Genomic DNA, 25,538 nt, shown 5'->3' with positions numbered 1-25,538 from the left:
TGTTTGTCGGCGTCAGTGATATAGAAATGCTTCTCGAGTTTCGGTTTCAGTGGGCGCGACTTGGCCATTACAAACTAGTAATGTACCCTACGCAGTTTAATAAAGTCGGTATGTCGGACACTTGGGCGTGTACTTATGCACGTACTTACATGTGCATGCATATTCAACATCTAACGTATAGGTACTGCAGTAGGTCGTCCGAGTTCTCTCTTGGAGGAATTTAATTAACCGGCCAGCTCATCTCAGCTCTGGACACTTTTCATCTACTTTTCTCTCTTCGAGTCATTTTCGCTCTTAAGCTTGGCTGCTTTCGTGTGGCTGTTGCAAATCGACAACCACTCGAAAGTTTGAGACGTATTTTTTTTTTTTTTTTTTTTTTTTTTTTTTTTTTTTTTTTTTTTTTTTTTTTTCTTAGCCGATGGAGGAAATATACAAAATTTGTTTTTTCAATTTCACGTTGGGCTGTTGCAAGATAGTCTTGGAGTTCCTGATCAAGGACGGATTACACGATAGCTGTGTTTCAATGGATCTAGTAAAAAATCTGATAAGTAAAAAGAAAAACATTCGTGCTAAATCAGCAATACTTTGGCAAGTATTTTTAGGACACTTTTTACTGATTCTTTACGTGGTTATTTTTTGATTACGAGGACTTTATCAACTAATGATTATTTACCATTGACCAGTGTAATTTCTCTGATTTGGTTCAAAGGAGTACGGTTTTACTTGTCAACAAATCAAAGATCCTCGAGATTAAAAAGTATCCAAAAGTTTAAAAATTTATACGTTTTACTTGAAAGTTCATCTCCGATTCGTTAAACATGAACAAAGTTTCGTGTGCTAGTTAGCAAAGTACGAATACCGAAAAAAAATAAATTACAAAAGTCACTGCGTTAAAATGGTAAATTGGCAATTGCCCTTTCAATCAAGGACTTTTAATTGTTACTATACAGTAATATTTAAAAAATTTTTTAACAGCATATTTTGACGTAAGAGCTGTGATATTAAAATAAACGTCCGTGGATGTCCTGGCAATACCAATGTGCCATTCCAGTGAACGTATGAAATGAAAAGATAGTTTCTTCCAGAATTAAAGCTCCCACCTGCATAAAATTGCGACGAAAAAAGTCATCAGACATTTTCGGCCCAACACCTGCTACATCCACCCTGCAAGTACTCTCGAGTGAGCACACGGAGTCCCGCATAAAATTCAAGAAAATTTCATTTTTTTTTTGTCCCTACCGCGCTTCATTCTCCAACGTGCTCAGGAGTAAACGAGCGAGAAACATGAGCGGCGCTGTTCTTTGAAACCCGAGGAATCCTTTCAGCGGAACAATGCAACGGCAGTCCAGCCGAGCCGGGCGCTCTAATTGCGAGACAGCGAGAAATAATAAAAGAGCTCGTCACAATTTTCCCCATCTCGTTTTGAAAAGATGCCGAGTCACGTGCAAAATAAACAAAAAAAAAAGAAGCTTTTACCAACTTACTTTTAATTTTCTCCCCCCAATTATTTAAGAGCCCATACAACGGCACCTCGTATGCAAGCTAATTACCAACTCATTGTAATATACGTACAAAGTAGGGTGTACTTGATAAAGGGCGGCTGAAACAAATTAATTTTCTCGTCTTGATGAAGCCGAGCGAGTACACTTAGCGGAGGTAATAACATCGCATCCGAGAAAGGGCCAAGTGATTAATTAAGCTTTAAACTAGCGCGGCTATTACTGGCGCAAATAAAAATAGTTGCGAATGCCTTGCTGTTCCGAAATCGATTATTCAAACAGCAGGTATTTTCGGAGTGGAACTCGTCATGGCACAAATATGTGCGGGTACCAAAACTCACAATAGGAGTCAACTTTTTTCTTTTTTCTTTTCACGCGCAATGTTGTTTCCAAGCCAACAGCCTTTTGTCTCGTCCAAAGAAAAAAAAGCTCACTAGTCCATATATATATATATATATATATATATATATATATATATATATATATGTACCTCCACATCGTCGAACGCACACATAGGAACAGAGTATAAGCAACTATTTCGACAAAACGACAAATAATACACGCGCATGAAGTGTTCGCGAGAGCGTCATTCGTTCGGTGGAAGAAAAGTATACGAAAAACAGGCCAGGCCGAGCACAAAGCCACGGCCTTTATTTTTCCCACCCCCGTGCCCTTTGGGGCGCTAAGGGTGGAAGCGGGTCGCGCGGGTACCCGCATGAAATTAGAAACTTAAAAAACCCATTCGGCCTCCGATGACGCGGAAAGGCCCGCGGGAGTGGCGATGGACACTTGTATAACATATACACATACAATATGTATTAATGTCCTAGCGGAATTCGCCGCGGGGCTGGTATTTTTGTAATTCCTTAGCACAGCTCGGGAGGGAGAGGAGAAAAAAAACCCCCTTCCACGAATTCCCTGAAACGTAAAAGCGTCATTGTGCTCGGAAAAAATCATCGATTATCCGTTCCCTCCCGCACCCCTTTTTTGATACGTAATGCAAACGAGTAGGACTATACGAGTGATGCGACCTTGCGAAAGTGGCCCAATGTGTGCACCTATACATACAACGTGTCCCTGTGTAATAATTGCGCGTTCGCGTGACGTGCAATCAAGCGGAGCCCGAGAGCGAGAGTGTCGCCGACGGAATTTCCGACGAAAGACAATTAATGCGCGACCTATAGTGGATGTGTATATATATATGCAGGGATAAAACGCCCTCGCGCAGATGGAGGCTCGGTACGTGCTGTAGGCTGCGGCTGTGTAAACTCCGTATTATATGCGCGCACACGCATCAGGGGAGGAAGACGAGGCGAAAGGGGTATGTATATGCTCGGTGTTTGCACAGTGCGACAAGGAATGGACGGGGGGGGGAGGTACTTTCCCGAATATTCCGTGGAAATTTCGGTTGTAATCAGAGGGACCTGCACAGCTAAGAATCGGCTCCAGAGGCGTGTACCCGCGATGTATATAAATGTTGCCGGTGTATATATTTATCCCTTTTCGAGCGTGCGAGCGCAGTTTAATGAATTCTGTATTTTACCCCGTGGCCCGCATCCGTACATAAATATATACACACACGGCTTGTGTGCACTATATATCGGGGGCGCGCGATGAGTTTTCTCTTTTCCACGCCGTGTGCGTCACTTGCTCCACATTTACGTACGTTTATGGTTCTTTTTTTACACCGTTCGTCAACGCAATTTAATCATCGAATGAAAAGCCCATTTTAGATTCCATGGATAGAACAGCTGCGAATAAAAGGCAAATTATGCTGTGATAAATTTATAACTGTACATATACAGCGGTATGAGCAATGTTTTTACGACAAGCAACAAAGTGTCCTGCAAAGTCGTACCGTCAACATTCGGCGCTCGATACCCTCCCTTTCGGGCAAGGTATATAATATATGGTTAAGGAAAAAAAAAAAAAAAAAAAAAAAACAGAGGATGTAGAAATAAGGCGACACAGGCTTATGTAGGGTGTAGGCCAGAGTCCGGCATTACAGTGGAAAGACAGAGAGAGAGCTTTCTGCTCTCGTGAGCTCTTAAGTCATCCCGGCGAGCCTCATGAATCTTTCCCTGTGTGGAAAGCGCGGAGTAAAAATCTTTTTTTTTTTTTTTTTTTTCTCCAAAGCACACGTGTAGGTACAGAAGCATAGTCCTGTGTGGTGTACAAGTAAAAGTGGGTGTAGGGATTTTCAAGCCTTTTATAAATTTTCGGCGCACCCCTGAAAGGAAAACAAGGAATTCAAACGTGGAGTACAGCCGCGCGTGTAGGTGTCTGTTTCCATGGGAGGAGAAAAAGCAGGCCACGGGAGGTAAAAATTTTGCAATCGCTCACAAGCAGCTACCAGCTCAGAGGTTGCAGCTAAGCCCTGTCGGAGCGGTCCTCTCTGCATTTTTCATACTGAAACGCGAGCGCCACGTGTAAGTACGTCATATATTATGTAGGCGTGTAAGTGAAAAATTCAAAGTCAAAGACAGAGAGAAAAGTGGGTGTTGCTCCTAATATGATATGTCTATAAAAAATAACGTGTATAGTATACATTATATTAAACGATGCCACAGTGCGTGGGGTTATCAGCGTATCTGAAACATTCATGAAAAGATAGGAAGCTTAAAAACAAAGGTTTTTTTTGGACTCCGGTATGGTCGATGGGCCCATCTGTCTTGGCAATCTAGTTGGTGAGTCTATTATTTTTTTTTCTATGTTATACTTGCGTGATCATCGTTGCAGTTAGGAATTTCAAGTAATCAATTTTTCGGGTAGAGAAAATTTTTCATAAAGCTTGAAAAAATCATGGAATTTTGCGCATCTAACACGTGAGTGTATTATAATGGATGCGCTTAAATGGCCGTGTTTAGTACGCCTTTTACGTCAGTCTATGGCTAGTGACCTTAAAGTACAATAACAATCATTCTAATTCGGTATCTTCGTTTAGCACAGAAGCGGTATTTATTTATAAAATGAGTGTACCGACAGATACTGAAGATTGTACATTCCCTTAACAGCCATTTCCTCGAAATGACCCTTTTTAATGTCAGTGTGTAACTAACGTCGAAATTCTGATATTGAAAATTGCCATACTCAAAATGTTAGAGTACAGTGTTAATATTACATGCCAGCAATAAAACATAGATTATTTCGTACGTTGTAATAGCGTATTCAACAGCACTCGAAAGTATAAACGGAATTTCTCGATGGCGCCTAATGGAACATGAATTATCGATAATGCAACGGTTGGACAGCGCGACAATGAATATTTCATGCAGCTGATTTAATGTCCTCTCCTCCCGTACACTTTACCCCTGAATTTCAGCGCGTTGCGCTCTACCTTGGCTACTCAATGTAAAATATGGCATTGTACAGCTTAGTGGCCGCTGCAAGAGCCAATCTGATAGCGATTATGTGATGGATGGATGAAAATCAGATTCCTTAATGGATCCTATTACGAGAATAGGAGATTCGACTATTAGGCACGGTAAATGCGAATCTTTTAGTATAGGCCACGTGACGAGCACCATAAAGTAGGTAAAGGAGCTGATGATACAATATCATGTGGTTGGTCACATGCAACATTGAATTTTGGTTGTAAAATATAATAAAACGCCATCTGAGTAGTATCAACATCTGAATGTAAATAAATTATTTTTCACCTCTGTTGATTGTAGTTTGTTGTAGTTTGTATGGTCGTGAAAAAATTAAATATAATACTTTAGACAACTTTTTCTGTGAAATTTGTTGAATGTAAAAGTAGTATTGAGATCTTAAGTTGGAGAATATTTAGGCTGCAATTACAGATCACGATTGATTTTAAATTTATTTCTTGATTCAACTAGTCTTGTTTGAATTAGTTTTCTTTGGGTTCTCTTTTTCATGTGTACCAACCGGTATTGTAAGTTTAAAAAAAATAGTTAATATAAAAATTTTTTGTGCGCTTAATTATTAATATTTTATTAAAATCTTAATTTCGCATGATTTTCAAATGGTCGTATAACCATGTTTTCAACAAGTGTATAAAAAATTGATTTGTTTCCAGAATCATTTAGTTGAAAATTTTTGTAGAATTGTTCTCGAATGGGAGGCATGTGCAATATCAAAAAGTGCTCCGAGTCTCGGCCATGAAAACTTTTTTAACGTTTCTTATCGATATATTTTGTCTACACGAGATAATTTTTTATGGAAGCCGTCTTTGCTTGTCTTAAAATCGGTATCACACTGGCCTAATATTAAGGTATACGGATGAAAATAAAACTTTTGAAATAGGTATATGAACACATCATGCGTAAATATAACTATAAAAGAAATAAAAAATAGTATGTATTGTACAAGAAATTTATCTGTATTGATAGTAACAAAAGAAACATCATTAAAATATACAAAATTACAAATTATGACTAGATAAATACATCATTAATGACAAAAAAATATAATATCAGTCTAGACTATAAACTTAATGGACAAAATTGCGTTGAATAAAAAAATCCATAAAACATCACCTATATTCAATATAGAAAAAAAAAACCACACAATTTATTTGGGTTAAAACTTATTAATAAGAATAATTTTTATAGTTTATGTATGGAAAATATTGTGAAGATGCAAAAACAATGATGCAGAACATTTTTTTAGAACTTTTAAAATTAAAAATAACGTTGGGAACAAAATCTTTGAAGTATTTAATAGATTAATTTTTGGTTATTAAAAATGATAATTACTGGCTGCCGAGGAGGGACTAATGTTTTGGTAAGAGAAGTGGGTAAAATGTTTGTGTTCCTCGGTCATCAATTTCAGAAAACGGCTGTTGGGGTCGGTCGGCGTAAGTTTGACACTTTCATCGGTGAATTCGATGTCAAAGTAACGCGTGTCTGTGTCCGAGGTAACCTGCGGTTTGAAGGGAGGTGGAATATTTTTTTTTAACATCATATTCCAGTTTATCGACCAGAAGAACGAATGCTCTGTAACTTCCTTGGCGTCAAGTGGACCACCACCCAATCTCATGTCTGGATCCTTTACCAGTAAACCTACACACGTGATAAGATATCATCAAACATACAATTGTGCAATTGTATCTTAGACAGATAGTTAGTATTGTCAATACCTGATGGTTTTATAAACTCACCTCTTAATACATCCTTCGCTTCAACACTGAAGGTTTTTGGAAATTTAACTTTTTCCTTTCGTATCATCCTCGAAAGTATTTCTCGATCTCTGTCATAAAATGGAAGCTTACCTCTCATCATTTCATATATGATCACTCCAACACTCCACCAGTCTACAGCTCGACCGTAATCTCGGTCTTCTAAAATTTCTGGTGCCAAATACTCTGGAGTGCCGCAATACGTGTTTGTTGTTTTCCCTACGGGATATTTGTACGATTATTTGAAATATACTTAAAAAGGCAATTCAAGATGTAAAGGCTATTGTATGTGCGAGTTACCGTATGTTATGTCTTCTTTACAAAAACCGAAATCAACGATTTTTATGTGACCGTCTTTGTCTAATAAGATGTTTTCCAGTTTAAGGTCACGGTGAATAATACCCTGTGTATGTAAATAACCTACTGCCAAAATAATTTCGGCTCCATAAAACTTGGCGCGGTCCTCGTCGAAGAAACGATCATGTTTCACGTGAAAATAAAGATCACCACCACTCAAGTAATCCACGACAAAAAAGAGTCTCTCGGCCGTTTGAAAACTGTACTTCAAAGACTGTAAAGTTTGAGGATTAATAAACAACTATTCGCTATGCGCCTATGTCAGGTGGCGCCGTCGAGTGCGAGAAATTGTCCCTCGCTAAAATCGCCAGAATGCATGGAGCCTTATGGGAAAACTTTTTAATAAGTTAAAAATAGTACATTACGCCACTAGAGCGCAAAGTGTCACTTTGCGCCCGTGGGCGAACTTTGCGCCCGCCGAACACTTTGGGCCCGTGGGCAGAAAAGTACTTTGCGCCCTAGGGCCCAAAGTAGTCGAAGGGCGCAAAGTTCGCCCAAGGGTGCAAAGGCTTGCGCTCGAGTAGCGTATATTATTTTTCTCCTTAAGGGTGCAACGTGAGGTTATCAACTCTACATGTATAATAAAAAAATTAATTAAAGTTTATAAACCTCAAATTAGTATGCAAGCATTAGGTATATGTTGTAAGGCTGCGTACAGACGCAACGTCAATACTTTTTACAATCCGTTTGAATGCGCGAGTGCGAGAGAGAGAGGGCGAAGAGATGACCGATCGTTCGCCCTCTTTCTCTCACCCGTGCATTCAAATAGATTGCGTGCAGATTGATATTGCCGTTGTGTCTGAACGCAGCCTAGGCTGCCGATATTGCTGCTTTGCGTTATGTCCATTGCCAAAAACCATGCTTTTTTTAGAGTCTATAGTATAACATTTACGATCTGCCTGCCAATGTAGCGGTATGTATGTGTATACTGGCACTAGTAGTATTAAATGGTCTTCAGTCTCGACGGTAATAGAGTTACTAATATTCGATATTGAGTTGATATATGGGCATACATTTTTTTTCAAATATAAGTGTGCTGACTTCAAAGATGGTAGCATTAAATTGCTTTTAACTAAGGGGAATAAAGGTATGTTTCGTGAGACAGGTTGTGCGGGGTCCAGGGGGCGAAGCCCCCGGTTGGGGGGGTACGGGGGGGCTTCGCCCCCCCGACTATAAAACACAAATTGTTCGTTCTTAAAAAAAAAAAAAATCCATTTTCATTCTTCAAAAATTGTATATAAATATGATTTCATCCAAATTTTACAATTTAATTTCGAAAACTTATAGAATTTCGCCCCACGACAACAAAACATAAATTGTTCGTTCTTAAAAAAAAAAAAATCCATTTTCATTCTTCAAAAATTGTATATAAATATGATTTCATTCAAATTTGATAATTTAATTTCGAAAACTTATAGAATTTCGCCCCCCGACTACAAAACATAAATTGTTCGTTCTTAAAAAAAAAAATCCATTTTCATTCTTCAAAAGTTGTATATAAATATGATTTCATCCAAATTTTACAATTTAATTTCGAAAACTTATAGAATTTCGCCCCGCGACTACAAAACATAAGCTGTTCGTTCTTAAAAAAAAAAATCCATTTTTATTCTTCAAAAATTTTATAAAAAAATGATTTCATTCAAATTTGATAATTTAATTTTAAAAACTCATTATAGAATTAAAATAATTCAAAATTATACTATTTCACATTGTTATATAACTTTGAAAAACTGATACTTATATGTTTTGCCACTATTTTCATGTACAGTGTGGGAAATTTGATTTTTGGCACTTCAAATAATGTGAAAAAAGCCCATTTTATGCACATTAGTACAGAAAAAGTATGAATTATGGTGTACAAAGAATTGTGATTACTTTGCGCCCGGCGGGCAGAAAAGTTTCATTTTGGGCCCATGACGCATGCACGAAAAGTACTTTGGGCCCTCACTTTGCGTCCGATAGGGAGAAAAAAGTTTATTAAGAGTGAATTGACCAAATGAATCAGTGATTTGAGTGTGTCTTATGTTAGTGTACAGTAATAAATTTTGTTTGGTGTTGCCATGATTACTACAAGATTGGAAAAAATAAAAACACAGATTGCGACTGTGGTAACACAACATGTACATGTGTATACACATGCTTGCACTTGTATGGAGCTTGAGAAACACAAGTACTGCTTAAATTTATCTATTTCTCACAACACAGTGTTCAATAAAAATTAATACTAATGACAGGTTAGGTTAACTTTTACACATTTATACTACGTTTCCATGGATTACTTGTGTTTTTTTAGCTTTACACAAGTGTAAGCAATCTTTCCAATCTTGTAGTACACATGGCAACACCAAACAAAATTTATTACTGTACACTAACATAAGACACACTCAAATCACTGATTCGTTTGGTCCATTCACTCTTAATGACCTTCTTTTTAATTTATTAAAAAGTTTTCCTATAAGACTCCATGCATTCTGGCGATTTTAGCGAGGGACAATTTCTCTCACTCAATGGCGCCACCTGACATAGGCGCATAGCGAATAACTATACACAGCTAATACCCTCGTAGTATCGGAGCGCGCGGTAGCTCAGTCGGCTAGGCCGTGGATTGACACGCGGGAGACCGTGGTTCGATTCCCGGCCAGTGCGACTTTTCGGGCAAGTACCTCTGTGTATATTCACAAGTACTTTCACTCACCACGCAATGCTCCTCGAGGAGGAATTGGGCAACCTTCTCGCAGCAAAAATTGCCTAACTCCTCCCTTCCCCCTCCCATCACTCTAATATGAAAAAAATTCTCATGATATTCATTAATTGTAACTCACTATTAAAAATGGATGTCTCACGGTTCTCAGAACTCTATGTTCAGATAAAGTATGGGCCACTTGGTTATGGCCAAATATAAACTCTTTCTTAACTGTTTTTAAGGCGTATAGCTCTCCTGTGGCTCTTTCTCTACACAAAGTTACTTTGCCGAAAGTACCTCTGCCAAGAACTTTTAAAAACTCAAAGTTTTCCAAAGTCTAAAAATCAAGAACCAGCATTTAATAATGAACGAAAAAGTAATGAATCAAATAATGAAAAAAACCAAATTTTTTACTGAAAACTTATAGCTATTTAACTTTACGTACGACTTTTTTTTGTTTTGAGGATGTACTGATTGATGTTTTTTCAAGACTACTTGATAGTTTGTCAAGACTGTTCGTACTAGTGGAAGCAACTCTAGATGGATTGGATCTCCTTGGAACTGACTCTGTCTGAATTTGAGGTAGTTGTTGTTGTACTTTGTTTCTATCTTGATAAGCAAGCTTATCTGCTATATACCTAATTGAATAAAATTCTCAATGTCGTCAAAAATGAAATTTTTTTTCTAAAATATAACTTTTTTGAATAGTATATGAAAAATTTCTATTAAATTGGACTAATGAACAAATATATATGTAATGCCTAAAGTCACCTAATAGCAGCAATCCAGTCCCTTCTCTCTTTTTGTGTATTGACATAAAATATTCTTTCAATAACTCTTGTCCACAGTAATCCTCTTATAACAAACGTGTAAGGCTTCGGTTCATTTAAAGGTATTATTTTACATCCCTTAACAGTAAATTTGTTTGAAGGTTGAATACAAACGGCAGTTTGGTTACCAGGTTTTTCTTTGTATCCAAACCAAGTACCATCATTTAGTAAAATAAAGTAACGTAACCTCCAATTTTTTATATGTTCACCTAAAAACATGCAAAATGCAAGTGAATTCTAGAGTAGTTGAAAAAATATAAAAAAGTATCAGAAAATCCAATCTTAATTTAGTATTATATATAATAAAATAGACATCTTTATTTGTAAATACACATGTATTCATCCAAATATGTCCAAAAATCACTGGCAAGAAAAAATTTGAGATTTTCAATGCAAAATAAACTAAATTCAAAGATTATTTCGAACCTTCAAAGCGAACTTTACTACATTAAAATTTACGAATGTATTTTATTTTTTGTTCTTTGTAATGTAATACCTTATCGGCTTTTTTTTATCATGTTTCAATAATGAAAAAAATATTATATACAAAAATTTATCGATAAAATCATGAAAACAATTAAAATGTAATCGTTTTCACTTTAATTTTATCGCCTAAGCTTTATGCTTTGTTTTGAATTTTTTTTCGTGCACTGTATTTTACTAACAATCAATTTATTTGAAATTTATGCTTCTATGAATAGATGTATCCATAGATGGTGGAATATGAGTAATACACCAAAAAAAAAAAAAAATACACTTATACAAAATAAAGTATACGCATATCATGTTATCTAAAAAATAAATATGTAGATCAGTTCAATTTGTTGATAACGTACGGTGAAAATGTATAACTTTTTTTTTATAATACATTTACATGTTTAGAACGGCTAATATTTTATGATAGTGCAACGTACATACTATTCACCGTCAAGTATGTTGTGACTATAGGAAAAATTCAATGTACTTGTCAGGGAGATGTATGTATTATACGAAATTGGACATTATTAGCGGTAAACTCATCGATTTTTAATGAGTTTAAAGTTACTTTAAGTATAGTCCAAGAGTCCTTAGTTATATCAATACTCTAAATATCCAAAAATTAATTTAAACAATTCTAAAATATACTTATAATGGAACAAAATCACGTATTACGACACGTATTGCGTTAGTAATGAAACTTGAAGTTTTGTAGCACGTGATAAACCATATATTGTGTTCCCAAGTGTCCATAAAATAGCACCCACAAAAATTTCATTTCAAAGATTCAAAAAATTTTGATGCTATGTGATAGTACTATATGATACCAAATGGATGTGCAGATCAAGTTTTAAATTAATAGTCACTCAGATACTTGATCGGTTGGCAGTTAAAGTAACCGAGAACTACTTAAAAACCTTCAACTATGGGTAAGAATTGATTCAGAGTTTCGATAAAGGGCCTACATATTTATTTCCAGTAGATAATGTGATTTGAACTACATTGCACACATCTAGGTCCTCAGCACGGCCCTTCATTTTTGGTCTCCAAACGGCACGAGCGATTAAATCTATGAAAAATGTTGTATTGAGTAGAACTTGCCTCGTTTTTGGAGCCAGCCTTCTTTGACGATGGACATGACGATATTTTAATTTTGTAGCCACGCAGTTTCAACAAAAAAATAGTAACAGTGCAAAAACAGATTTACGAACTGAGCTGATGATCGATTTCGATACTTTAATTCTAGAGCCACGAATTATGTGGGCGAGTAAATACAGGTATGTGCTACGTGAACAATTTGATCGATGGCCTTCAATGAGTAAAAAGCCTCGATAGCAGCGTGAACAGCTAACCAAATTGTCAAGCGATAAGCATTATCAGGTGCATTAAAACTACTCCCGGAGTTAACGCGTATACCTCAATTTGAAAATGCTCGATGTGCGGCGTATCGAGTGACACCGAATTTTTCTAACATATTTTTTCGATTACATCATTCCAGCGCGAGATTCAAAAGTATGGAAACCGAGTACTTCTAGTTGAAGCAAAGGTTCGTTGGTAACCAATATTTTTTTTTTTTTTTTATTGAAGAAAAGATTTTTTGCGCTCGAAAAAAATGTTAAAAGTACCACTTTGGAGCTAGTAACTTCAAAAAAACTTTATTCACTCTATGAATCGTTTGACTAAACTTTAGAAAAGGTTGAAAAAAAAAAAAAAATCACTAGCCACCCTCATACAGACACCCACAAGCGTATACGCGTTATTTCCATTTGAAGGTGGGGACACCCGAGCTTCTGCTGCTGTACACCTCATCCGTGCGCACTTTAATGAAGTTTACTCCGACTTGGCGAGCACTGATCGTTAATTCATAAGTTCCGCACCGGTGAAACATATTACGCAGTAACTTTGTTCAAGAATCAGTCGACTCTGTATCCGACTGCAATCTTACCACGCACAAATACACGTCAACGTTCATGCGAGTGTATGCGTGTGTTCTTGGAACTTTGGACTCGCGGAGTTGTTAACTTTCTGTGCCTTTAGGGTTACACCGATTAAATGCAGGGGAAAAAACAAATTACCTCATACGTATTCCCGAGGGTACAGTGAATTTTTAATTTCAAAGCAGTTTGCAAACGCCGAAAGCCATTTAAAGCACCTTTTGGAAAATCCAGTACGAGTACACGCGGAAAATTGTTGTTGTTTGCGATGATATTACTATATGTTTACATGGCCGTTTAATTAAATTTAACCCCCGTAACTCTGTATATCCGCACCCTCGAAGAAAGTTTTGTTCGCCAAATATAAGTTAGCTCGTCATAACTCAATTTTATGGACTACAACTTCAAAGCTCCATAATATATCGCGCGTATACCCTCGGAGGATTAGATCGCGTGGGCGAGCACAGTGTTCCTCTAAGCCGGAGTTTTTCGTCGGTTGATCATCAAAATAAATAAAAATTCATTTGTACGGGCCCTGGCGTTACGCTAACGAATAACGAAAGCATCGCGAGAATTTGCTCATTGAACGTAAACTCGCGAGTTACTCCGTGCAAATTAAATTTTATTTTTACTTGATGTAAAAGCGTCCAAGCTTTGTTTATTTGGAACGCGTAGACGTTAACGCACACAGTAGTTATTCAAAAACAGCTGAATAATTAATGTAACTGGTTGATTATGCACGAAGATAATAATGCGTATGTTGTGTGCCCGGATGAAAGCTGTCTTTGAAGCTCCGACGTCAAAGGGACGCACAAACTCTATACAACGAGCTTTGATATTTTAGCTCTTGCAAAGCGGCGCGGGTGTGTATTTAAAATGTAGAGTACAAGGTTCAGAACGACGGCAAGATTGGAAGGAGGAGATATACCACATCTTGCCGTGGGGGCACTTTTTTTTGCAACGTCCAAATCCGAGAGTGTAAGGGATGTGCAAAATATTCTAGGGTCCGAGGAAGATCTGATCGTCCCCTCGTTTTCCTTCAAATTTCGCGATGCACGAGCTTGTAGAGGGAACGTGGACAACTTGTATCTTACATCCAGCTCGCCTCCTTCCATTGATCCGCCCCACTGGCGCGAGCATTCGCGTGAATTCCATTCCCCTTCATTTCCGCTCTCTCCGTCTCACCCTACACCCCCCTCCCTGCCCGATCAGCGATTTAGTTACCTTTGCCTATCCACCCGTACACGCGTGCATTGTACCTGTGCACAAAAAAGCTCTCCATAGCTTTATGTTTTATGGCTGCTGTCTATACGTTCTCGTCATGTGTCTGTAACTCGTGGGCATCGGAGTGCAATGTCCTGCCACTGTTTTTTTCTTGCTTCTGTGGTTGTTGTGCTTCAACACTTAATCGTCTATCGTGGCAATCAGCGTACCAGATCTCATTTTTGTTAACCCTTTAACTGCCCGTTCATGTACGCAAAAAGTTTACTAGCTTCGTCTTGTTAATAGCTCCCGTTCGTACAATTAATCAAATCACGAAGGTTCATTACCTGTCGAGGAAAGCTCGTCAATCATTGCTCGCTTCATTACCATTCTTAGTTTACCGAAGGGCCCCGATTTATCTACCCCTTGGGGTGTAACAAACAACAGTAGGACACACCACTTATGTGTACTTTAAGTAGATGTAGCTTGCCGGAACGTCTCTGTTGCAGCCAGACCTTTTCCTTATACACGCGATGAAATTAATGAAAAATCTTTGTACGATTCGGACAAAGCTCTCGGCCACGTACGTCTCTAGGTAAGTCGGAATCTGGTTTTTCGTTGGAGAAGCTATTTCGTTCACGTATGTGCTGGTTGTAGGAAATTTTTATAACCATACGCCGATACCCGAGTTCCGATAAAATCTTGAAAGCTTCCACCCTCGTGCGCCCGCAGTTCCTTTTACCCGCCGGATTCCTTTATCGCCCGTAAACGCAGTTTGCAGTGAAAAAAAAAAAAAAAAAAAAAAAAATTCTCTGAACCAGTTTGCAAAGAGAAGAAAAAAAAAAAAAAAAGAAAGAATAGAGAGAGAGCCGGAGGTCAAGAGAAGGAAACGTCGCGCGAAATAAGTACGTGAGGGATTTTCCTTGCTCCGCGCGCTTCTATGCTCGATCCGATGCACGGCCTCTTGATGTGCGTGTTCAGTAAAGGAGGAGCAAAGCTATACTACAGCACCACCGCTAGATCCAATAAGCTTATATAGGCCATGGGTGGTACGGGTGTAGTGTGTGGCCGGGATCGAATGTAATTTTGGATCCTTCATTTCGGTAGCTTTCATTGTCATTTTTGTTCCTTAATACCCCACTGTTGGCCGGATTGCCTTATCATAAAAAAATCCAAAGCTTTACATTTACCGTTTATCAGGAGCAATCCAAATTTTCTCTGTACCTGCAACATGTAACTCTACAGATGAAAATGCTCCGTGTATATTTACTTAGCGTTTTTCAGAACGTCTCACCGGTTTCGAGTGCACCTAAAATGGTCATTTCACTCGAACCAATTCCATTAGCTGTAATTGCTGGGGCTTTGGGATGGAGAGCTGACGCACGACATATATTTCGTTTTATGATATCGATTTTGAAAAATCTTACGAATGGCAGTGCCGTGTGGATATCGACAAAAGATAAAAAAAACACTTGAATTGTACTCGGCGAGAAAAGGTATTGGGTGAAACTTTGGTAATAAATGAAGTATATTACGTAACAAAAATATAGGTCAAGTTTTAGACTCCGATAACTTTGTAGCAAAGATAGATGAACACCACGATTATTTCAAACTCGAAAGTTTGAAATTTTCGCGGCTCACCAAAGCATTTTAAAAAATATCTACGAAATTTTTGGCATTTTTAATTCCCTAAACTTTGATAACTGTTATAATTGTATGATTATTGGAAAAAAAAAAAAAAAAAAAAAATTATTATTCACAACAAATTAAAATAATCTACGAAATGAACATGAAAAACGAAACCAAGTAAACGTAATTAAAAACTGGTATCAAATTAATCATGAAAATCTTAGACTATTATCCAAATGATATACTGCCAAATTTTAATAACAGAAGCCGGTAATGTCGATGTTTCAGATAAATGTACATCATCATCATAATGTATGTAATATCGTAAAGCCCCAATAAATCGCGCAATTCGCAGTAACGAATATCATCGTAACAGTGAAATCAATTATCATTTTGTAAATGCAACGTTGGCCTTGTAATTTCAATAATACCGAGGCCCACTTCAGAAAAGCCGATTGTGAACATTGATTTCAAAATTAACCGTTGTAAACAATACTTGATATCACATACATGTCTCTCGAGTGCGATTCGGAGAATCGTGAAACAACGCGGCAACTTCAACACTCCCAACAAAGCATAAAATCATCGATAAAACACAATCGAAAACGTGATTAATAAAAATTGCAAATATTCAAAGCTCACTACCCAAGTGCTCCAAGTTACACTTTCCTCTCGCAAAGTCCACTTTGTAATTTACTACGAGAGTTTGCCCTTTCACCGAAAGTACAATTATGCCGTTAGACGAAATAAAATTGATGCGGTAGTAGGTATGTATACTTTGCCTTCTCTGAGTGTAATTTCCAAACGACAGTTTGTACGCGAGCATCGAAACGTTTGCACGCTTAGTATTAATTTACGGGCATTAGGGGGGGTAAAAACCAACCAAACGCTAAATTAGGTCCGGGAGCCGAAGCTCAGCAGCGCTCATGCGGACTATAATTATGCTCTCGGTCGCGATGTTTGCTCGAGATTTTGCGCGAATCATCCCCTCTAAGCTGTCAATTTCTAATGACAACGGTAAAACGGCCACACACGCCACGAATGAAAATTATGTATAGCTGGCAGTGTTCCTTTGTTAGCCGGTATGCCGGTGAAGCTTCTCGCCTTTATGTGTGCCCGTGGCTTCGCCACGATGACGGTGTGTTTGCGCATCAGAGGGAACAAAGAGCATCGGGCGCCGGAGAGGAGCCGAAACGCGCACAACAGGTACAACCCACGTATAGCTACTTTGGCATGGATCGTGTTGTTACCTGATATGGGGAGCACGAGCTAAACAATGGGCGTCTCGTTCTCTCCACTCGCGAGTGCAGGAGGACGAATCGATGGATCTCCCGGAGCTTCGCGCGAGGGATTCTCTTATGTATAGATACATAATACCTAACAGGTTCGTCGGGGATGGTCACTATCTGTGGCCTTATCTGCGTGACGCATAATCTCATTAGCGATTCTCGTTGTTCTTCCGAACTTTGATCAATGGATCCCAGGAAACTTGGACACAAAAGACCCGCATAATATACGTACCTGCTATTCGAGCATTCATTGCCGCGTACAGCTGGTACGTGAGATTTGAGATAAGGGTCTAACGATATACTCAAACGGCAAATCGACATGTAATCAAAGTCGATACTTTCACGCTATAGGGGGGAAATGGCAAAGATAAGGGAAAGAGATTGGTAAACGATCCCTTGACCCACTTGTGATTTTCTTTTGAATCACGAGGACGTACGGCAACGTCACGTGTACCTATAATATATGTATACAGCGTGGAGGGAAAGGGAAATATTGTTGTTAACAATGTATACTGTTACACAATAATGCGTAGACGATATTTGAATTTTCATGAAAAGTACCAATAAAAGGTGTTAGACACGCGGGGGTAAGACTTACAGTGGTGGAGGCGCTGGAGTTGCGATGGTGGCCAACGGGCGACGGGCCCCGAGTCGCGTGGATCTCGAACTCAGGGGGCTGCTTCTGCCGATTCGTCGGCGCCGACAGCTGCTGGTCCAGGTCCAGGTGACAGTAGGCCTCGAGGTGGCTCTGGGCGCGCTTCTCCTCCAGCACGATCTTCCGCGCCGCGCAAAAGATTTTGTAGTACACCTACGAGCACGCGAAAACATCGAGTTACGCGTCGTTTGTATCCACCTTACACCCTTATTGGCGCGTTTTAATTGCGCGCGGTAAGGGACTTTACGACAAACAACCTATCCCTATACACGGGAAAATAGTTTCTCCGCCCACGTAATACAGGAAGTACGCACCGCCTGTGGCTATATCATACGGCTCGGTTCTTGCTACCTAGACACGTGTGGATACATCTATACACTCTTCGAAAAGGCCGGATGGGAACTTTTGGTTTAAATTCGCGAGGATGAGCTACACGAGCAAAGTCACGTTGTTATTATCAAAACTTTTTTCCGATGTATACTTTCCAAAAAGCATCGAACCGAAACTTTGGAAAATGGCCAGGACGTAATTCTCGCGTGGCCGGGATAATCGTTATTTTCCATGTAAGTACGTCTCTCGGGAGACGAAAGAAGAGCGGATTCCCAAAGGCGCGTTGGTACACGCTCGTGCATGGGGGAGAAGCAACGTAATTGGGCATACGTATAGAATAACTCGCCATGATCATGATGAAGAGGGGAATATAAAAGCTGAAGAGCGTGGCGTAAATCTGGTAGAAAAAGTTCTGGCAGACGAGACAGCGCAGCTTGCCGGTCTTGTCGTCGATCCCGTACTCGTTGCCCAGCAAGAGGAGCGGCGGCAGGCTTATACAGGCCGCCCCGAGCCACACCACCGCCACGTACAGTATCATGCGCCGCGTGGTCCTCTTCACCCCGTAGTCCAGTGGCTTCGAGATCGCGTAGTACCTGCAACCAAATGGTAATGGTTGAAAATAAATAAAAATTGTCTAATAAGTATCGGAGGTGTTTTTTTATCATGAAAAACAAACATTTTCAATTGTACAATTTATAAGTGGGTTGTTAACGGTAGACTATACATAAATGTAGAGTTGGGGGTTTTTTACTCGGAGTGAGGACAAACAAACAAACTTGAATAGGTTGGTTAATCTCCAAGGAAAGCAGTGACATCGAGTTTCGATAATCCTTTACCTAGGCATCTCAAAAGGACAATAAATGCCAACGTAAACAAAGCCGCTTGCGCCATTTTTGGGCTTCAACACCTTCGGGTTTGAGATAAGTGAGCTTTGCATTTTGCAGCTTACTTGCAGAAGGAGTTTGGCTCAAACTTTGTGTCGTCCTTTGTACTTTGGTACATTCGTTCGCTCGGTACTTTTCATCTTGCGAATTGACCATTTTTTTTTTACGTATTTTGATTATTATCGCCAAAAAGGGCATTTCCAGACAAAGTTGCAAGAACTAGACTTTTAAGCCATTGTGGCTCATGGGAACGGACCTCACAACTTTCCGCCAAGACTCCGAAACTTCCTTAATTGCACAAGTCGTCGGCATATATACCCTCCACCTATACCGAAGACTAATTTGATTATGCAGAGATGAACGCGTTTCGTGTGTACATACATCCATCCATATATTATATGCTTATACGCTTCACGAAATAAGAGGGTTTCTATGGATGGTGTATACATATATATTTGTATATACATACAAACTTTGCTCATCACGAATGTCCTTTTGAATGCTCTCTCGTTAGAGTTGGCGTGTGGGCGTTACTTGTGCCCATTCACCCATCCATTAGTTACGCGTGATTTTGGGAAATCTTAGTTGAAACAATGAATAAAGTGAAACACTTTTCCAGAGCTCGATTATGATGATGTTGTCGAAAAACGCGACAAGTAAAACCTTGTGGCAAATACACGTGTAAGTAGATACTATTGTAAAAAACAAAAAGCCAGTACTTTTACTTCGAGTGGACTTTTTTGAGAAATTTAAGTCTTCGTCGTTTGCTGTCACCACGTAGGCATCATAAAACCAGGCGAGTTGAAGACCCCAAGGTTTCGCGTAGTCGTCGTGACTGGTGTAAGAGCTGCGATGAAAGAGAAGCCGAACGTACGTGGATCATTTCACGAAAAATGCAAAATATATTTATGACTACGGTGGGAATGCCGAAATTTACCATTTACTACTTTTTCGATGTAAGAGTCCTGAGAAGCTGGAGACTTTTGGGTCTTAATAAGCTTACAACATCAAGTTACCATCTACATTATTTGTGCCGAGTGCACTTTGAAATAGTTTTTTTGGGCTATTTTAAAAAATGTTGTCAATGTATAAAAGTAAGTGTAAAGTACAGCGAAAAAGTTTCTCACATCCATTAACATGATGAATACTAGAGCGATTAAAAATATAAAAATCAATGCAAAAGTGCCAAATTTTCAGTATTGACAAAATCGTGGTAAGTTTGGTCTGTGTTTTTTCCACTTTACTAAAAAATCAATAAATTTCTTTGGTTTCATCTCTAATAACGTATAGTCAATACAATATTCAAAAACCCTTTTTTTTAAATAAATGAGTTTGTCACTATATGATACGTAAAAAAAAAAAAAAAAGTGTTTTTGTAGAATGATCCATGTACAAACGTACAGTCACGATGCCATCGTCTTCGTTTCATCAAACTTTTCTCGAGTCTCGTCAAATTTCGTGCTCCGCAGGACGTCACGTCGCCTCGAGTCAGCGAAAAGCGCCGACTATAACTCACGAGAGTGGAAAAATCTTGGCTTCTCGTCGTTGATGAAAAAAAAAAAAAAAAAAAAAAAAAATACCACGCGAGAAGAAAAACACCCCAATTCATGGGAATATCGAGTTACCCCTACAGTTGGAAAGTTTGCGTAGTTTATTTGCTTATCGCGCGCGAGCATATTGTTGTTTCCGCAACTTCCTCACCCGCGCTCATATATATTAAATTCGGATCGACAACACAGCCGCTGAAAGGAGCCACTCACAGCCGTCGTAGAATTTTATTTCACTCGGCGAAGGATAAACCTTTTCCCCTTTCATTTTGGTATATACACACGCACGCCCGAGCAGACGTTATTTGCCTACGGGGGAAAAGGGTAAACACGTCACTAAAATAAAGTGCGATTGAACAAATTTATACGCACTGCACCATCAAAGCGGGTACTTTGTACGGCTTCCGTAAAAAAGACGAGTTCCGAGATAAATTCCAATAACCAATGAAAAAAGGGGGTTGTTTTTTTTTTTTTTTTTTTTTTTTTAAATTTATTTACGAGTCGGCTACGTGAAAAGTGACGTTATTTGCGTGCGAATCCACGGCTATGCCCGTTAGTTTGCTCGCGAGTTCGATTTAATTGAAAGCAATATACACACGTATACGTTATACAGAAACAGGTGGCCTACAATAGCGGTGACATTGACGTTTCCCCGCTATACAGGAGACGCGCAATATAATTCAACAAACTCGAAATTACGCGCGTGCACATATGTATGTATATCCCGCGCAAATTGGTCGGGCGTCAGACTGCCAAGAAAGGCCATTGATGCCGCCTCTGTTGCAGCTGCCAGTTGCGTTACCGTCGCTTTAAAATCAAGTTAATTAATTGCCGGGGCGATACCTGATGGTTAGCCACGTGATACACACATATAGGGCGTCTACCCCGAGACTTGAGCTACCGAGAGAATTTACACGTAAACTCACCTCGACGCTTTCGTACAGAGACCCAGGTGGTGCACTTTTTTTGTCGTCGCGTCAACATTGTTTTCTCGATTACACGGTAAACGTGACATTATATATAAACTTTAATTTGGTTACTTGTTGAAAACCATTCAATTTCTTACGTGTATATATCATCATCATCAGTGCGAAACATCATGGTGACATTATTAATATGCAATAATGATGCTGGTAATATAATACAGCGGCAACAGAGCAAACTTTCACAAAAGTAGGTTGTGCCGCCCAGGAAGTTTCAGACTCCTGTTGAATCCAAAGTTATGGGTAGGGAAGATAGGGGCTGGGATGTAACGGGGGTGAGTAGTAACTCGCAAGTTCTGCTGGGAGTGTGAGCTTTGTAATCAATATTTTTTGCTTAGTTTAATTTTATATCGTATCGCACAGTATCCCAAGTGCAGCAAATTTTCTGCCAAAAAATACAGTGACGAGATATTTATTGACGCGGTTGATTTTTGTTGGGTTAAATGAAAATTGACTATCACGTAACTCTTGTTACTTTACAAATTGTAGTTTCGCATGTAGTTGCTACAACATGTACTTAGTTTTAGTATTATTTAAAAAAAAACACGTTAATGTTGGTACATGATTGTATAAAATTTATGTTAAGTACAACTAGCTAACTACAGGTTCCGTACGAGTATACCGAGAATCTGTCGATGTGATTCAAACGTAGTTTGAACGTATAAGAACTTGTATACAGTAAAGTCTCGACAACTAAAATTTTTTAATTATGTACAATGGGCAAACAAATTTCTCGATGATTGAAGTAATTTTTTCGATCCCTTGGGGTTTCTACTTTTGAAAAATCCTTTCCTTTTCATTGGTTGCAATCACAGTTTTTCCGCCTGCAGACCCGATGTAATCAAGTAAACTCCGAATAGAAAAATGTGCGCAAATTGCACGGTCGTGAGATTAAAGCCAGACAACAGCTGCTCGCGACCACGAGGACCAACGGACAGAGAAATAAGAGCAGTTGCAGCATCATCCGGAGAATCGAGCGACAAACGTATAATGACAGTCGTAAGTTGCGGCTCACGCACGAGCCGTCAATTACCGGGGCCGACGAGCACAGGCATGCACGTATTGATACCCCGTCGGCAGCCATCGTCCGGTAGGAGCCGGTAAACCGCGCTCAAATTGCCGTTTGACCCAAATGGCTCTCCGCGCTCGATAAGTACAAACACTCGCGTTGCAAAAAGAGAATGACTGAAAATGGCACGTGACTCCACGGGTACCGTCGCCCAAAAGCCGGCGAGTCCTCCTTTGAACAAACTTACGGATCTCATCTGTATTTCCCGACTCCCAGTGGACGTGCCCGAATGGCTTTTCAAAGTTGGCGCGCGTTCGCCCTTCTTTTATTTTTTCAACCCCTCGAGATGAGGCAAAAACTCGCTGAGAGACTCGTTCGAACGAGTCGAGTTTCTTTATTGCAAGAGCTCTGCTGGGACGGTCTGAGAGCACTCGATTCCCCGACCGATCTGTTTATTTGCGCTGAACCGATTTTGTTTGTTATTCTGTTTCTTTACCGATGATTTCGGCTGTAATCAAGCGTTTTTCGAAAAGAGGCTCCGCCTATACTGTTACTTACGTTGGTAACGTGAAGATTAACGTGACGACTTTTTACGTAACAATTCCGAAGGTCACAAAGATCCTTGTGAAGGATAAAGCAACGATCCTGTACGAAAGTGACTGGGCGAGGCAACTTTTTCCATTTTACTCGCGAATGTACAGACAGTGCAAAAGTTTTATTGGCTTGGTGTATATAAAACAGAGATTTCAAATTTTATCGCTCACTCGATCAGTAGAATGGGGTCCCGCGTGGTCAGACAGTAGCGATTTCGAGATAAAGTTCTTTTGGTTTAATAGCGAGGCTTTTACTTCAACACCTTGCAATCACGAGAGTTACTTACTTCATTCGAATGCGTAAAGAGATTGTAAATCCCGTCGCATTTTTAAAATTACAAATCACGAACATTACTAACTTTGCGGGTATTGGAGTAATTATAGTTGTAAATTTTGCGATTTTGAGCGCGAAAATATGTAGTATGATAAACGAGTCAAAGTTGGGAACGCAACTCGTACATTATGTTCTTTTTTTTTTTTCAGTAACTTGACATTCTAAATAAATATCAAAAATTAGCGTAAAATAGTTGAGAGCACGTAGTTAAAGCACAATACGTCATTTAAATGCGTAACAGTTGAAAAAAGCTATAAATAATGTTTCATAAGCAATTTTGATAATTATACTCAACGGAATGAAAAAATCCATCTCCGATCGAATTTTTCTCAACTTAAATGTTATACATGCAACAGGCATGAATTATCATTCAATTCTATACAACTGATTAAATTATTACCTATGATTATCGTTCGATTCAGTTATGTACGTTGGATTAATTATTCATTAGCATATTGTAATAAATTTTATGAGAAATAACGATGCACATTTTAAAAACAGCAAACCATACAATGATGATAAAAATGGTGATGGTAATCATGATATTGATGATGATAATAATAATAACAACAACATATGCAGTGCATGTAAGAAGGATATACCAACCGGTCGACGGATATCATGCAGAGGTTGAGTATACTGGCGGTGCAGCTGAGGACGTCGAAGCTGACCCATATCTCGCAGATGGCGGGCCCAAAGGACCAGCTGCCCTTGATCTCGTAAAGCATGGCTATCGGCTCGACGAGCATGGCCACGCAGAGATCGCTCACCGCGAGACTTACCAACAGATAATTGCACGGTTTGCGCAATTTCTTCACGAGAAATACCGCAACGCACACCAGTATGTTGCCTATTATCGTGACGAGTATCACGCTCCCGAGCACCACTGCCAGTGTCACTGCCTGTGTAAGCACACATTGCACACATATACGTATAGATGAAATATAAACAATTTAATCACAATGGTGTACTTGTGCTCTTGTTTTCTCGGCTCATACCCTGGTGGGGAACGCCTGGGATGGGGCGTCGTGGAGGCTGCGGTTGGCGCTCGTGACCGTGAGGTTCGTAAGCCAAATGCTATTGCTGCTACTGCTGCTCTCCGTACTCGTTACGTCCTGTCCCTCCATACGACGGCTCTAGCCGGCTGACTGGGGCATCCCAGGGGCTCCCAGGCGCGCCCTCATCGGCCCGTGCAGCTGGTCCCGGTGATGCACTGCTGCCGCCGCTGTCGTTTGCCCCGCGTCGGCATAATATCCGCATGGACGCGCGGCCCTCGAGTTTCGTTGCGACGAGGATGACGGGCATCGAGCTGCCCATCAGCCCTGGCCCAGGGCTAGCCTACCCCCGGCCGGACTCCCCGAGTCCTCCGTCCCACCGGCGCGCTCGCCGAGCCTCCCCGATCCTGGAACAAACGCCAGTACCATCATTACTTCCACGGTCTCTCGTTGTACCGGCTGTTTTGCCGATTGCCGTCCAATCCACCCAATGGAGCTCCGCGAGTGTACGACCACGGAGACAATGGACCCATTCGCTTCAACATCTGCAGGGGGGTATGAATAACAACCCGGGGGGTGGAAATAAGTTTCTCCTAATCGACCGGCTGATGATAGTAATGATCATCTAAATAATACCAGTGGCCATAATAACGGATAACAATAACACTCGGGAATGTAGCAGCGGCCTTCGGGTTTTCGTGTGTACGAGTTGTGCTAATTCACTGTTCAGTGAGGAGTCGACGGTTATCAATAAAATACCGTTCGCTGCTGGTCAGCTAACCGGAACGTCGATCATAAATTTTACTATCCTCCCAGTGTCCCTCTGCCCTATACATAATACGGATTTACCTCCCTTACAATACATATGTATATATACCACGGGTATCCCGTTGTATTCCACGACTTACGACCCACCCTCCCTTCCTAGATGCCATGTATTATCTATTTTCTACTCTGCCTCTGCGGACATGCGTCATTTGCTCCGTGGGTTATTTTCCGGCGTCTTTTGTACTTTGGGTGCACGTCTCTCTCGAGTTCTTTTTCTTCTCCGCATCGTGCACGTATATATGTATATATATATATTTTTTTTTTTTGACAGTCGAGGTACTGCTGAGTAATGTATAATGTACAAAGGGAATGATAATAAACAAGAATGACACG

The 25,538-nt window shown here is 39.7% G+C and overlaps 2 protein-coding genes across 2 annotated transcripts in view; both read right to left on the bottom strand.

Moving 5' to 3' along the window:
• 5-HT2B (5-hydroxytryptamine receptor 2B) overlaps positions 1-24,771 on the bottom strand; it is a 41,639-nt gene extending 16,868 nt beyond the window's left edge. The window contains exons 1-4 of the mRNA XM_014361017.2: positions 24,381-24,771; positions 23,989-24,284; positions 18,379-18,625; positions 17,646-17,855 (exon numbers count right to left, since the gene is read on the bottom strand). Coding sequence (XP_014216503.2) covers positions 17,646-17,855; positions 18,379-18,625; positions 23,989-24,284; positions 24,381-24,509 — 882 coding nt within the window. The 5' untranslated portion in view covers positions 24,510-24,771. The remainder of the gene's footprint in view (positions 1-17,645; positions 17,856-18,378; positions 18,626-23,988; positions 24,285-24,380) is intronic.
• Positions 6,204-10,676, bottom strand: LOC106645210 (RAC serine/threonine-protein kinase-like). The gene is made up of 5 exons (XM_089592081.1): positions 10,644-10,676; positions 9,825-10,022; positions 6,943-7,213; positions 6,625-6,861; positions 6,204-6,526 (listed from the first exon to the last, which is right to left on the bottom strand). Exons 1-5 carry the CDS (start codon positions 10,674-10,676, stop codon positions 6,204-6,206), a joined length of 1,062 nt encoding a protein of 353 aa, XP_089448207.1.
• Positions 24,772-25,538: the final 767 nt, after the last annotated feature.

The sequence above is a fragment of the Copidosoma floridanum genome, unplaced genomic scaffold (genome assembly GCF_036245765.1).
Source record: "Copidosoma floridanum isolate Cflo_tuat_1 unplaced genomic scaffold, Cflo_Japanese_pri ptg000014l, whole genome shotgun sequence".
Lineage (NCBI taxonomy): Eukaryota > Metazoa > Arthropoda > Insecta > Hymenoptera > Encyrtidae > Copidosoma > Copidosoma floridanum.
Note: the sequence above shows the minus strand (reverse complement) of the source record. Positions and strands in the feature narration are given on the sequence as shown.

Coding starts and splice junctions, on each gene's coding strand:
- LOC106645210 (XM_089592081.1), bottom strand. CDS start 10,676: ATGGTACTTGGTTTGGATACAAAGAAAAACCTG. Junction 7,214..9,824: donor TGAGACATCCATTTTTAATA/GTGAGTTACAAT, acceptor CAAACTTTACAG/TCTTTGAAGTACAGTTTTCA. Junction 6,527..6,624: donor AGCGAAGGATGTATTAAGAG/GTGAGTTTATAA, acceptor TCACGTGTGTAG/GTTTACTGGTAAAGGATCCA.